Genomic DNA, 15,578 nt, shown 5'->3' with positions numbered 1-15,578 from the left:
TGTACAATAACCTGTGGACATTGAAAGAACCATGCCAGCGGTAGAGGGCTTCAGACTCTAGTTCACACACTCTCTATGCAAATGAAATGTGTGCAACAGGTGGAAGGGCCTCACATCGCACCAGTAGGTCCTCTTCCACCATGAGAGAACATCTCACCTTCGTTGATGCTCATGAACGGCAGTGTGTACTGCCCGACAAAGTCGTTCTTTGAGGCTAGGTCGTAGTCCTCCACCACAAAGCGCACGAGTGCCAGCTCGGGGACGTGGATATTGAAGTGCAGAGTTTCATTCCAGACCGGATTAAATCCTGAGTGTAAAGAAAAAGAATAGACATGGTCAGGGAGGAGGGTTACTGTTGTAGAAAGGAAAAGTCACTCATCATGGACCTTAAAACTTGTAATTGTATTTATTTGTAAAAGAAACATTTCCACCATAAGCACTGTATGCAGCAAGAAAGCTGCAGACATGACCAGGGCAGGGAACTGGTTCTGTTGATCTGTGGTGCTGTTCACTTGGAATGACTGGGACAGGTACATACAGACATGTTTACATTACACAGATTTACAATTTAAGAAGACGTGCGCCCAGAATCACACAATGTTTGGTCAAGTTTTGAAGGCGGGATTAGGACACAAGTCTCAAGGATCGGAAATCTGTTGTTTTGTCACTTGGCCATATCTCCTGCCTATTGCTCTCCTGGTTCATAGTTCTTGCTTCTAACTCGCAGAATGCTCATGTCATTCAGGAGACCATGGCCCCTTTATGCAGCATCTATCTGCTTCCATGAGCGAATTAAAGCCCTTGTGCAGAGGCGGGCCCTCTAACAGGACCACAACCACGCCCCAGGCACCACCTCCCAACAGCCCCATTTGTCTTCAGGACCATTTTCATAACCAAAAGCCAGGCGATGTACAAACAGCAATTAAGGATGGTACTTGGGTCAAATAAAATAGGAGTACAATAGTCACAGGTGTGAGTGACATACGTACTCCTACATATTCATTGAAAGAAATGAAAGCAGTCGTTAAAGACCTCAGGAGGCCGCAAAGAGACTACAAAACAGCCCTAGTAAAACAAGTTCTTTAGTAAGGCCCAGCCAAAGTAAACATCTCACCCAGAGCACACTTCTGAAGTAGGATGTTTACATGTAGATACCCCATGGAGCAGTGATACAAAGGATGTTCAGGAGCACCTGCTGCAAAGCCGCTGTTGCCCCTAGGATGTGTCAAGATGCGCATATATGTGTATCCTGGGAGGGAGGGTGGGGCAGTAGACACCGCCCAACACTGAGCAGGGGTCCAATGCACCATTACCTAAATGTATTCAGTCTCCTTTGCCCTGGGTGTAATGATGAGGCTGCTGCAGGTATCACTGGGGACCTCAACAACGCCTTCCTGAGGAGGAACCGAAGGCGTCTCACTATCGTATGCAGAAGGATGGATACCAGCACCCCCTTTCCATGTAGGGGTGCATCCCACGGACTTGAGGCCCTAGGAGAACCACTGCTTCACGTGTAAGACTAGGGAAGGACGTCATGTAGTCTTTTCACACTGTCCTCTGAACTCGCGTCAGAATCAGGGTCAACGGACGGGTCAGTCTGCTGGGAAGCGATCGAGGATCACCACTGTTGGACTGAGAAGAAACTGGAACATTTTGTCAATTGAAGACCCTTTGCTCCCATCCTTGTAGGGTCTGCTCTTGAAAATGGGATCTGTAAGAGCCCCTGACCTGCAGCATAGGTGGGAGACATGTGATTGACAAAGCCAATAGGAAGTGAAAGTGCTCACTAGAGCTTCAGTCAAATAGGTGGAAAAAGAAGTTGTATTCTTGGGAAACACACACTGTACACAGGCATCCAGACCCCCAAAGCAGATATAAAGGGCTGGTGCTCTAGAAGTTGGCAGGCATGCTGGGGGAATGGGCCATGAATACCTGTGAGCTTTTTTCATAAACACGCTGGATTATGCCATCATCATTGATAACTTTATTTCGGTCAAAGACCATAAAAGTGCAGATAAAATACATACAAAGCACGAAAGAATAAAACAAGATAAAAATAGAGTGTTAAAAAGACATTAAATTCAGAGGTTATCAAAAAGTCAAATTTAAAAGAGAAAAACTTTATCTATCACATATTTACAAAAACATTTGTCTTCTGCACCACATACTAAGTAGAATACGAGATACGGCAAAGACAATAGGAGGATGGGTATCATAGATCAAAACCCGACAGGCCTGTGCAAAATGGCAAAATCCAAGATTCCTGCATATCGGGATTAACCAACATTTCCTAATTCGAGCATATGCGGGGCAAAAAAACAGAACATGAGTAACATCTTCGCTTTTGTAGTTACATGTAGGACAGGCTTCCCCTTCTGATTTGGCCCATTTAGAGGTAAAATGCCTAATGGGTAGGCTACCATGCCTGAGTTGAAGGTACAGCTTCCTCGCTAGAGGCGGTTGTATTACGTCTAAAAGTTCCTCAAATCGGGGTTCAATTTTTACTAAGAGGAACTCAGCAGACAACCTACTCAATGTTGCCGATCTCTGCAGATTTGACAGATTCTGCCGCCTCGTCTGAATTTGAAGATCTAATTTCGTCATCCCTGGACAAGACAGCTCAGGGGTCTCCCTAATCTGTGCAATACCTAGCCTCTTACTAGAAGCCTTGATATCGAGCAACCATGGGATATTTTGATTTTTTAATTGGGGCAAGATCTCCAAAAACTCAGCTCTATAAGGGGCCAACTCAGGAACAGACCACAACCTCTTCCAGTATAACATAGGTCTTGCAGCTACGAGCTCATCTATCGGCTCCAGCCCCAGATCAAAGCGTAGGGGAATGAGTGGTGTACTTAGTGGTAAGCCTACCAGATTCCTCGTAAAATTCTGCTCTGCCCTCAAAAGATTGGAAATATTTTTGTGGCCCCAAAATTCAGCACCATAAATTGAGGCCATTCTTGCTTGGAGTCGGTAGATTTCAAGAGCCGGGGCTACCGGTTTAAGATCGGATATCCTATGAACTTTGCTAATACCTCCACTCATTTGCGTTAGTTTAAGGGAAGATTTGGAGATTTGAGGGCCCCATTCAAAATTCTCTGTTATGGTTATGCCAAGATAGATATATATTTTGACCCGTTCCAGAGGGATCCCGTTAAGGACAGGGTTCGGTCGAGTCCGCCTCAGGGGATTGAAGATCATATACTTGGTTTTATCCAGGTTTATCTCCAGTCCCCGCGAGGCGCAAAATGCCACAAAGCCGTCCAGGGTACGCTGGAGGCCCGATGATGTTTTGGATAGCAACAAGGTGTCATCCGCAAACATCAGAGCGGGCACTCTCCCAGTCGCTAGTCTGGGAGAATCACTGTCTGTAATACCAGACAGATGATCAACCAGACCATTTATATATAGACTGAATAGCGTTGGGGCCAGGACACAACCCTGGCGTACTCCCCTTAAGACAGGGAAGCGTTTAGATAGATCCCCATGCCTCCCGCACCTGACCCGGGCATAATTGTTAGTATGTAATCTGATTAATGCTGTCAAAAGGTAGGGCGGGAGTCCCAGGTCTGCGAGGACCTCCCATAGCTTAGCCCTGGGAACAAGATCGAATGCCGCCCGCAAGTCAACAAACACAAGGTAGAGGCTGCCACCCTCCACTCTTGCAGTTTTCCAAAATAAGACCTGGAGGCGGAATATTTGGTTCAGAGTAGAGATACCTGACCTAAATCCTGCCTGAAGTGTTGTTAATACTTCATTTTCCTCCATCCAGCCCAAGATCCGATCCAGAAGAATCCTGCCCATTAGCTTTTGGGTTGTGTCTATAAGGCTAATGGGCCTGTAGTTGGATGGGGTTAGCGGGCAACCCTTTTTATAAATGGGAACCACCTCAGCACCTAACCATGACCCCGGCAGATCAGTTCCAAATAAGATCTCATTAAACAGAGCAACCAGATACGGTGCCCATATTTTTGGCTGCGTACGAAATAGATCTCCTGGAAGTTTATCCAGGCCGGGGGCCTTATTGGGAGGTAGCCTTCCTATTGCTGACTCAACCTCCTTCAGGGTAACAATTTTGAGGCATTCGGGGTACCTCCCATCCCCAGTATCGTTTTGGTTCTTATTCCGCCGTCCACCCAAGGCCCACTCCAATCGATACTCATGGGGGGAGCCCCGAGAGGTCGACGGGTAAAGTACCCCATCTATCCCAAGCGGTAGGACAGCCGACCATTTCAATCCCATTTCCTTCGGGGGTTTACTATTTGGATCAATTATAGTATCCAATTCAGCACTAGCGTATAGAGCACTAAAGTGTGCCTCCCATGCTGATGACGCAATGTTTGGGGCACATGCCCTATCACCCCCGTTCGTGGCTGTTATGACGGCAGCCCAAAATAATTTGGTATCCCTACACTTAAGCGCGGATCCCATCTCTTCCCATATCTTATCCTCCCAATCCTTCTTACCCCTTATAATTGCCTTTTTATAGAGTAGTCGAGATTTCTTTATACATATTCTATCTTGGGTTTATGCAGTACAGATATGCTCTGGATCTTTTCTCTTACTGACAGAGACATTGCACAAGTGCATTCTGCAGTCTGAACTCCCATACAGGGTTGACAGACCCCAAACATGCTGGGTGAGAGGTTCTGACCACCTCTACCTGCACATCCTATCAAGGGCACACATTACCAAGCTTTTCATACACGTACACCCTCCAGGCTTGACAGATTTTAGAGCTTTCAAAGGAACCAAACTTTCAGAAAATCTCAGAATTTTAAATTCCCAGTTCCACACTTATTGTGAGCAGGTGACGTCCAACCTTTCCATCACAAAAGCAGAAGCGCACACCACAGGAAGGAACATGCTTAATACCCGAAAGGAAGTCTCTTAGAGTGCACATCAAAGGCCCCAATTAACAAATGCCTTGTGTTATGGCCATTGCAGTGAACCTACCTTATGCTGTCCTGTGACTGCCTGTTGACACCTCAGTTGTGGTCTGCCTGTTGCTTGTGTTTCTGCTCTCAAACTGCCAGTTGCTCAATAGTATTGCCTTATAGCCTTTCGTCATGGGCAATACCTGCCATTGAAGGCCAGCTCCAGTGTTATAGGCCCAAGCCAAAGGCAAGGAACTATGATTTGGAAGCAAGACTTTATAAGCAGAATAGCCCCTTCTGACAGGCTAGTAGGCAATTAGAACATTGTCCACCTTTGGAAAAACAAGCCAGCCAGGTTTAAAACCACCAGCGACTAAAAATGTCATCTCTCTACTTTCACGGCTTGTGCTGTTCACTGGTCAGTTAATGCCGTGGCTGTGAGTGCTGGGCACTCACTAACATAAAAGTACACAAGGAACTGCGAAGGTAGTGAAAGTGATGTGTCCATAACCCTAGTTTGTTCCTTAGCTCTGCAAATTGCTTCACTTTGTCTGGCAAAGCAGAGGAGACAGGAACTGGAATGGCTGACTCGTTCTGCCTCCCAAGGCTTTGTGGCAGTGTGTTGCGCACACTGAGTCTCTCACTCAGCTCTACAAGGTATGTTTTGACACCCACAGGTCCCACAAGCGAACTTAGTTCAATGCACCAGCACTGAATGTAAATAACAAGTTATTATAGCTCCGCAGAACCCAACCCAATACATAAGTGAGGTGGTGTTAATGCTTTTGGGTTACAAACTGGGAGCGGGTGCAATCCAAGCAGCGTGAAGAATTTACCCCCGCAAAAAAGAAACTGCAGTCCCTGGGCCACAAGTACGCAATGTTGTACCTTGCCCATTTGAGAATAGACCATGAGGGCAAGCAAACCATATTCACTTCTCCGAAAGCAGTCATAGACTTCATCCAGAGTCTGGGGCGGAATCGCAATACCCCTCCACGACCTGACATGGGTGTCACAGATGCTGAGGAATAATGTGCTCTGCCTGATATAATCAAAGTCTCTTGCTGAGGCATACAATGATCTATATTGGGCTCACTGAGGTATGCTGTATACTTATAGACTATGTATTGGGAAATGCAGGTTTTATATAGCCCGTTGGTGATCTGTTAAATGGTTCCATACTAGAGCCCACATCATATAAGTTAGACTCGATACTATTAGTATAACGCTTAACCAGTGGCAGCTGTTGCTTTCTCCTAAACTGCACCTCTTTGTGGCCTGGCAAAATGTACTGTTCTCCCGGCCCCCTCTGTCCATCCAGAGGGTAGATGGCATCTCGATCCCCGGGAGGGTAAACCCCACTGGGATCAGGTGCGTTTAAAAGGTTGTTCTGGTCCTCTTGGACTAACGTGTTCTGTACGAATGTATTGTATCTTTTTATTGCATTGGGGATGGCTTTGGCAAGTTCATGCCGCTGCAGCGGATGGGGGGTGGGTATGTTGTTTTTTTGTTGTGACTCTGGGTGCATGTTACCAAGTAGACGGTCATACTGACATGCTTCTTGCCCCGCAGCCTCATTCCCATCATGGCAGCGTAGATGGAAAGGAGTGTTATGAGTGGCCGCCCCAACCTGCTCGCGTGGAAAGTACGCAGGTTAAACAACCACAAAAAGGTTAGGCAACTGCTGGTGCACCTGGATCATCATCAGGTTCACAGTGCATCCTACAGGAAACGCACCTCACTACACAATCAGCTACCAATATTGGGGCGCGATGGGCACACACGAGACTGGCCTCCTCCCACTCTTCCTATTTCAGGGGAGTTCTCTTCCTGGTCCGTAGAGGTACCCCCTTTAGCACACTACACTCTGAAACAGACGATCAAGGCAGGGAATATGCTACTTACCAGTATGCATCTGTTCTTGGCATGTAGAGCTGCAGATCTACACACTTTTGCATAGATCGCCATCTGGTGTTGGGCCCGGATGTTTTCAGTTTGTTTTTCCTCTTGGCAAGTCTTTGGATGTCACAAGGTCGGTGACTCCTCCTTTGGATCGTATTGCGCATGGGCTTCGGCTCCATCCTCAGATTGTTTTTCGCCAGCAGGGAAAGATGGAGCGTAGTAACAACAGTGAAGAAACCCTTGTGTGTTGTATCTAAATAAGATAAACTGGAACAGATACAGGTAGCCGGGGAGGCGGGTGGGCGTGTGTAGATCTGCAGCTCTACATGCCAAGAACAGATGCATACTGGTAAGTAGCATATTCCGTTTGAGGCATATGAGCTGCAGATTACACACTTTTGCATAGACTATATAGCAGTTCCCAACCTTAGCGGCGACCACCGGTATCTGTTGCAGTGGTTTGAAATAGTGTTTTAAGTACAGCCTGGCCCACACAAGCTTGTTGCTTAGTTTGCACATCTGCACAATAGTGTTTGGTGAAAGTGTGCGGTGGTGACCATGTAGCTGCTTTGCAGATATCGTCTAATGGGATGTTCCCTAGAAATGCCATGGAAGCCCCTATCTTTCGTGTAGAATGGGCTTTAGGGGGAACGGAAAGTGTTCGTTTTGCTTTGTGGTAGCAAATCTGGATGCATTTTACAATCCACCTAGCTATCCCTGATTTTGAGATGGGGTTACCCTTGTGTGGTGGAGAGAAAGAGACAAACAGTTGTTTGGTCTTTCGGAAAGGTTGTGTTCTCTCGATGTAGTAAAGTAAGGCTCGTTTTACATCTAGCGTGTGAAGAGCCCTTTCTGCAACGGTCTGAGGTTGCGAGAAAAATACTGGTAGTTCTACAGATTGGTTTAGGTGAAAAGGGGAAATGACTTTAGGTAGGAATTTTGGGTTGGTACGGAGAACAACCTTGTTCTGGTGCATTTGAAGAAAAGGTTCTTGTATAGTAAGTGCTTGTATCTCACTGACTCTTCTAAGGGAAGTGATGGCTACAAGGAAAGCTGTTTTCCATGTTAGGAATTGCAGTTCGTATTTATGCAAAGGTTCGAAGGGAGGCCCCATCAGCCTTGTGAGAACGATATTTAAGTTCCACACAGGTGAGGGTGGTACTCTGGGGGGAATTATTCTTTTCAGGCCTTCCATGAAGGCTTTAATGGCAGATACTCTGAAGAGTGATAGATGTTGCCTGTTTTGTAAGTAAGCTGCAATTGCTGCGAGGTGTAGTTGAAGGGACGTTTAGGCTAGATTACACCCTTGTAGGTGGAGTAAGTAGCCTATGATGTTTTGTATAGACACGTCCAGAGGATTGATGGTGTTGTTATGGCAATAAACCACAAATATTCCAATTGGCAGCGTAGCAGGCTCTAGTGGTAGGGCGTCTAGCTTCTCTGATGACGTTCATACAGTCAGGGGGAAGATTTAGGTACCCGAATTCTAGGATTTCAGGAGCCAGATCGCAAGGTTGAGCTGAGCTGGGTCCAGGTGCCTGATCTCTCCATGGTTCTGGGTCAGGAGGCATGGTGAGAGGTGTAGCTTTTGGTGTGGTACTACCGAGAGTTCCAGCAGCGTGGTGTACCACGGTTGTCTGGCCCACGTTGGAGCTACTAGGATTAGTGTGAGGGAGTGCTGTTGTAGTTTTTGCACCACTAATGGAATGAGTGGGAGAGGCGGAAAAGCGTACGTAAATTTGCCTGACCAGTTCATCCTTATCGCATTGGGTGTGGGTATCTGGTGGCGAAGCTTGGGCATTTTGTGTTTTCGTGGGTGGCGGAGAGGTCTATCTGCGGATGCCCCCACATTTGAAAGAACGGATGAAGAACGTGTGGGTGAAGTTCCCACTCGTGGATTTGTTGTGTCTGTCTGCTGAGCAGATCTGCCACGGTGTTTTGGACTCCTGGGACATGTTGAGCTAGGAGAAAGATTTTGTGGGGAATTGCCCATCTCCATATGCTCTGTGCTAATTGAGAGAGCTGTGGAGAGTGTGTGCCGCCTTGTTTTTGTATTTAATACATGGCCGTCATGTTGTCTGTGCGAATGAGGACTGCCTTGCCTGAAATCTGTGTTTGAAAAGATTTCAGGGCTAGAAAGATTGCTAGTAACTCCAGATGGTTGATATGGAGTAACTTTTGGTGCGGCGTCCATGTGCCCTGCACTGTGAGGTGTAATAGATGAGCTCCCCAGCCGGAGAGCGATGCGTCCGTTGTTAGTATTATCTGGGGAACCGGGTCCAGGAACGGTCGACCTTTGGAAAGGTTTGTGGTGTTCCACCACTGCAGAGAGTGATGGGTGCGACCGCCTACCAACACCAGATCTGTCAGTTGACCCTGGGCCTGGTTCCATTGGCGCACTAAGCACTCTTGGAGTGGACGCATCTGGAGTCTTGCGTGGGGCACTATAAAAATGCAAGAGGCCATCATCCCTATTAGTTGCATGAACACTCGTGCTGGAAGGGAGTGTTGAGGTATGAATTTTTGTCGCAAAGCCTGAATGCTTGCAATCCTGGCCGGATTGGGGTAGGCTATTGCTTTTGAGGTGTCTATGGTGGCACCGAGGTATTGTTTTATGTGGGATGGTGTTAGCTGGGACTTTTGGTGGTTCACCGTGAAGCCTAGTTGGTGAAGTAGTTGGATTGTGGTGGCGGTGTGGTGTACACATTTATTGTATGAAGTGGCTTTTATCAGCCAATCGTCCAAGTATGGTAAGACGTGAATGTGCTGTCTTCTCAGGTGTGCCACCACCACCGCTAGGCACTTGGTGAATACCCGTGGTGCTGTTGTGACTCCGAACGGGAGCACTTTGAATTGGTAGTGTTGTCCGTCCACTACAAATCTGAGGTACTTTCTGTGAGCATGGTTTACTGGAATGTGGAAGTATGCGCCTTTCAAGTCCAGTGTGGTGAGAAAGTCGTTCTGGGAGAGGAGCGAAAGTACCTGCTGAAGCGTTACCATGTGAAAATGGTCTGAGTGTATGTATGTGTTTAGGGGCCGGAGATCTAGAATAGGTCGTAGAGTCTCGTCCCTTTTTGGTATTAGAAAATATAGAGAGTAGACCCCCAAATTTTGTTGATTGACAGGAACGTGTTCTATTACCTGTTTTTGTAGGAGGGAGATTACCTCCTGCTTTAGTAATGTTGAATGTTCTTGTGACATTGGGCGTTGCCTGGGTGGAATGTTTGGGGGGGTAGATGTTAGTTCCAGGCAGTAGCCTGACCAAATTATTTGAGTCACCCATTTGTCTGAGGTGTTGGTCTCCCAGATATGAAGGAAATGTTGGAGTCTGCCCCCGACCGGAGTGGAATGGTCTGGGGGGAACGGGGAGAAGTCATTGGGTAGTAGGTGTGGCAGAACGGGCGTTGTTTGTTTTTCCTCTGCCCTTGTTGTTGTTACCCCTGTAGCCGCCTCTTTGGTAACCTTTTATAAAGGTGGTCTGAGTAGGGGATTTGTACGATGTGGACGCTGTGTCTGAGGAGTAGCCTCTGGATGCACTCCGAAAGGAGGAGCGGTGAAAGGAGCGTCTGGGCGGGTGAGACTGTAAGGCCCCCATGGATTTTGCGGTATCCGTGTCCTTTTTCATCTTCTCTAAGGCCTCATCCACCTTTGGCCCGAATAGATGTTCCTGGTCAAAGGGATGGTTAAGGATGGAGGCTTGTACTTCTGGTTTAAACCCAGATACCCTTAACCAAGCATGACGAAGGAAAGGACGCTGGTGTTAATGGTTCTGGAGGCTGTGTCTGTTGCATCTAGGGCACAACGTATAGAGGTGTTTGTGATTGTTTTACCCTCTTGAATTAACTCTTTGGCTCTACTTTTATATTTTTCAGGGAGATCGGATTATGCTTTCTAATTCGTCATAATGAGCCCTGTCATATCTGGCCAGCAGTGCCTGAGTGTTTGCTATACGCCATATGTTGGCGGCCTGGGATGCTGTGCGTTTGCCTGTTGCATCTAGCAGTTTTGACTCCTTGTCAGGTGGTGGTGCATCACCTGACGCTTGTGGGTTTGCCCTTTTACGTGCCGTAGATACCACTAAGGAATCTAGTGGCGCTGGTCCTCTGATGTAAGAGGGATCTGAGGGAGGAGGTTTGTATTTCTTTTCAATACGTGGGTTAAAGACCTTGGCTCTAACTGGGTCTTTAAAAACTTCTGCTGCATGCTTTACCACCCCTTTGAGCATGGGCAGTATGGAGGTGGACCTATGTGAAGTATCAAATGTGTCTAGGAGGAAATCTTCCTCCACAGGGTCATTATGCATGTCTACCCCGTGATAACGTGCTGCCCTTTGCAGAAGATGGTTAAACCCTAATGAATCTTCTGGTGGAGATGGTCTAGAAGGGTAAATATTGTCTTGTGGGACGTTGGGGATATCTGGTATATTGTAATCGTCCCATGGATCTGGAGAGCCTGTAGGGGTGGGGTCTTGTGGCACATCCCCTGTATCATCATATGGGTCCCCCTGATCATCATCGTCTGGAGCCGGAGTAGGAGAACGATGAGGTGGGGGTGGAGAGGGTGGAGGGGGTGGAGGTGGGGAAGGAGGAGGAGGTGGAGGGTGAGGGGAAGGTATTCTGAACGGAGAGATAGCAGAGTCCTTCCTCTTTGGAGGTGGAGGCGGAGCAGGCTTCTCCAAATGTCTCTTCTTAGTAGAGAGTGTCAAATGTCCAGTTTTTGGATTCTTGGTGAGAGTTTTTTGCAAGGGATCTGATGTAAATAGCTCTGGTGAGGTAATTTGGTCCGTCGGCGCTGAAGGCGTCGGGCCGATGATTTTTTATGTTTTTCCGTGCCGGTTTGATGTTTAGAACCCGGCTTGGGACCCTCCGGTCTCTTGGTCGGCGCCGAGATGGGCTTCGGCTTGGAAGTGTCGGTGCCGGTGACCTTGTGTGGTTTGGTCGGCACCGAAGATGGCGTCGGTGCCGAAGAGCTGGGTTTCGACCCGGAGGGCTTCGGTGCGGAGCTCGGTGTCGAGGTGGAGGCCGGTTTCTTTTTCGGTGCCGAAGAGTGTTTCTCGGCACCGCTGGCAGGCTGGCTCGAGCCCGAGCCGCCGGAAGGCTTACTTGGCTTCCTCACCGGGCCCGAAGGTGGGGTGTGTGAAGCAGTGACTCTGGTCTTGCCTAGGCCTGGAGGCGAAGACGTGACTGAAGCCTTTTTGGGTGTTGGCGCGGGTGTGGGAGGGGGTAGATTGGTACTCACAAACCCCTGCGCCGGAGTGATGTCCTCCACATCTGACTCGTCGGCCTCGGAAGCGCTGACGAGGTCCTCTTCGGTGCGATGATGTTCCGGATCGTCGATGTCGTCTCCGAAGATGTCGACTGGAATGGACGTCGAGGAGTGTGCCATGTTCCATCTGGCTCTTCGGTCCCGAATAGTCTTTTTGGATCGGAAAGACTTACAGGCCGGACAGTCTCGAGCCTCGTGTTCAGGTGAGAGGCAAAGGTTGCATACCTCATGAAGATCGGTGTGGGGAAATTTGGACCCAAATCGAGGGCACTTTTTAAATGGAGTTCTTTCCATGAGCCAGGACCGGAGCCTGGGTAGGCGCGAAGGCCGCCGTCGACGACTGGAATCGAAGGTTTGTGTCGATGAGAAGGCGCGTTGATTGAAGAGATCGTGATCAAAACAATACAGCGATTGGGGAGAGGATTGCGCGTCGATCGTCGAACTGGAAGCTGTTCGGAACCGGAGCGCGAAGATTACATCCGAGCCCGATGGCGGAAAAAAACAAGCTGACGATGGAGCCGAAGCCCATGCACAATACGATCCAAAGGAGGAGTCACCGACCTCGTGACTTCCAAAGACTTTCCAAGAGAAAAAACAAACTGCAAACATCCGGGCCCAACACCAGATGTCGATCTATGCAAAAGTGTGTAATCTGCAGCTCATATGCCTCGAACATATATAATATCTGGCCGGTAACAGTGGAGGGACAATCCTGTCCCTAATAAACATATATGGCCCTAACATTGTTGACCCCGAATTCTACACCACACTCTACACCCAAATATATGACCTACAACCTTCTACTATCATCTGAGGTGGAGATTTTAATTTTCCAATAGACTCACACATAGATAGGTCCGCTGTCTCATCAGGGCAGGACAAACAGGCAGCCAGGGTGCTCAGGGAAGGAATGGGGGATTACGGACTTGCTGATGTGTGGCGGGTTCAACATCCAGAGGGCCGAGAGGGCACGTTCATCTCTACTGAACATTGCATGTGGTCACAATTAGATTACTGGTTGGTGACCAAGGAAGCTAGCACATGGGTATTATAAATGCGTCATCTACCTAGGATGTTATCAGATCACTGTCCTGTTTTGTTGTCCCTGGCACTCCCATCTAAGGCTCCTCAACCCTTTCAATGGAGACTCCAGGCCTCTGCTCTGTTGGATGCAGTGTTTAGGGATGGAGTAAGGACGGCAATCGTACAGTATTTTGCTGAAAACAAGGGTTCGGTTGCTTCAGTTGGCGTGTTGTGGGAAGCCTTTAAAGCCACCATTCGTGGGACATGTATAGGGCTTTGAGCTGGTGTGCTGCAATCCTTGCGCTTTCTCGAAAATACCCTGCAGACACTGGACAGGGCCTATGAAGCCACTTCGGATCCCATGACGCTGACGTACATCATAACGCACTTGACGGAATACACCGAGGTGGCGGACCAAGAGGTTTGCTATCTGTCAAAACACTGGGTAACACAAGGGTATGGGGAGAGGGTTAGCCCAGGCATAGCTTAGCAGCCAGAATCAGGGGACCTCGGGACGCTCAACATATACCAACCATTACCACCACAGATGGGGAACATTTTTACGAGTCCCGGGCAATTTTAAACTGTTTTGTTGATTTTTATACAGATCTCTACAGCACACATCCCTCTGCGGATGTGTGTGAAACGGCCATATATCTGAATGACTTTGCACTGGCTTGGTTCTCACCGGGGGATTGAGAGTTTCTGCTTCAGCTGATAAGGACAGAAGAGCTTGGTGATGCCATCCTTTCATTTCAAAACCTGAAGGTGATGGCCTTCCTTGCAAATTTTTCAAGATGTTCTCAGAGTTGATAATACCCACCTCATAGAAATGTTCCAGGAGGCATGTGAGAGCCAAGCGCTACCTCCCACCCTGTGGGCAGCGCTGTTAATCACACTGTTGAAACCAGGCAAAACATCAGAGAAGATTGTTTCGTATTGTCCGCTTTCACTAATCAGCACTGACTTCAAAATCCTGGTGAAAATGATCACATCCAGGCTACAACCGCTATTGCAGTTAATGGTCCTGCCAGACTAGACAGGCTTTATCCCTTCTAGATCTACCGCTCACAATCTCCGCAGGCGATTCACAGTCCTACTTCAACTGAATCCACCATTGCCAGCTGCAGCAGTTTTTCTAGACACCGCAAAGGCATTTGATTCTATAAAATGGCCTTACATGTTCACTGTGCTAGCCTGGATGGGGATACCACCAGCCTTCCTACGTCGGATCCGCCTGTTATATGCAGAACCATTTGCCCACGTCTGAGTGAACGGCATAATTTCTGATCCCATGCGCATTTGTAGGAGGACGGGTCAGGGTTGTCTGCTCTCGATTTTATTCACCCTGGCGCTGGAGCCCCTTGCTTGCATCATCAGACAAAAGCACTCATCTGCGGCATGGCGCTTCTGCCAACGCCCCCAGGTCTTATTATTATATGCTGATGATATGGTGGTGTATGCAAGGGAAACAAGTGTGAATCTAGACTCAATGGTGCGTGTATACGTTAAATACGAATGTACTTTGGTCTAAGCGTTAACTGGGCTAAATCGGTTGTCTTTCCACCGACCCCTGCCACGGTGCCTCATGTGCTAGAGTACCCATTAGAGTGGTGCACGGAACCCCTGAAATACTTGGGGTATGGATACATCGCAACCCTGAAGTTCTAATCCACCAAAATTACGGCACAGCCATTTCAAAGCTGCGGGACCAAGTGGCCCGTTGGGCCGCCTCCCCCTTTCACTGACGGACAGACTAGCAATCATAAAGATGGTCGTGTTACCCAAGTTGTTATACCTTTTTATCAACATCCCCATTCCACTGACACCGGCTTTTTTCAAATTGTTACAATCCTGCATGACGACTCTAGCGTAAGGCGATAAAGAGCCTAGGATCAGTTCGTAGACACTTATGTGCCCCTACATTCAAGGAGGATTTGGAGCTCCGGACTTTCACCTGTATTATTTGTGTGCTCAAGCCCACTTTGCCCATTATTGGTATCACCCTCAACGTTACACAGGACACACCGCTATTGAATACGATGAAGCCCACCTTATTGCCCTCACTGCTGTCCTTCCGTATGTGCAAATGACAAATACGCTCAAGACAGTCGTCCACTAAGCAGCACGACTAGAGCCTGGCAGGCACTCACCATGCGTGCGAACAAGACTACACTGTATGCTCCGTCATTACCCCACTACACCACCCATCCCTACCTGTCACAAAGGAGTCAGGGGCACTAGCCATACTGCAGGAGGCGGGACTATGGGTTATGGGCGACGCATTCTCTGATGGATACTTTATCACGCCTACAGAGTTTGGAGGAAACCGGGACTGCACCTCCCTACAGAGCTTTGTACATTAGCTATGGAAGCGCTATACCCATCGTTTCCCCAAGAGCCACCCGCGCGGCATTCTCTACAGACCCTACTGTCGTGCAGAGAAATGGAATGAGATCTTAGACATCCTATTAACGCAAACGGACTGGGAATTCTGCTTTGTTCTATTGA

General features: G+C 48.2%; 1 protein-coding gene across 1 annotated transcript in view; it reads right to left on the bottom strand.

The window, feature by feature from the left end:
• Nucleotides 1-15,578, bottom strand: part of PLCD4 (phospholipase C delta 4) — a 514,626-nt gene that overhangs the window by 5,672 nt on the left and 493,376 nt on the right. The window contains exon 16 of the mRNA XM_085650039.1: nt 158-307. Coding sequence (XP_085506165.1) covers nt 158-307 — 150 coding nt within the window. The remainder of the gene's footprint in view (nt 1-157; nt 308-15,578) is intronic.

The sequence above is a fragment of the Triturus cristatus genome, chromosome 3_2 (assembly GCF_964204655.1).
Source record: "Triturus cristatus chromosome 3_2, aTriCri1.1, whole genome shotgun sequence".
NCBI lineage: Eukaryota > Metazoa > Chordata > Amphibia > Caudata > Salamandridae > Triturus > Triturus cristatus.
The sequence above is the reverse complement of the archived record's forward strand: the minus strand, read 5'-3'. Positions and strand labels throughout refer to the sequence as shown.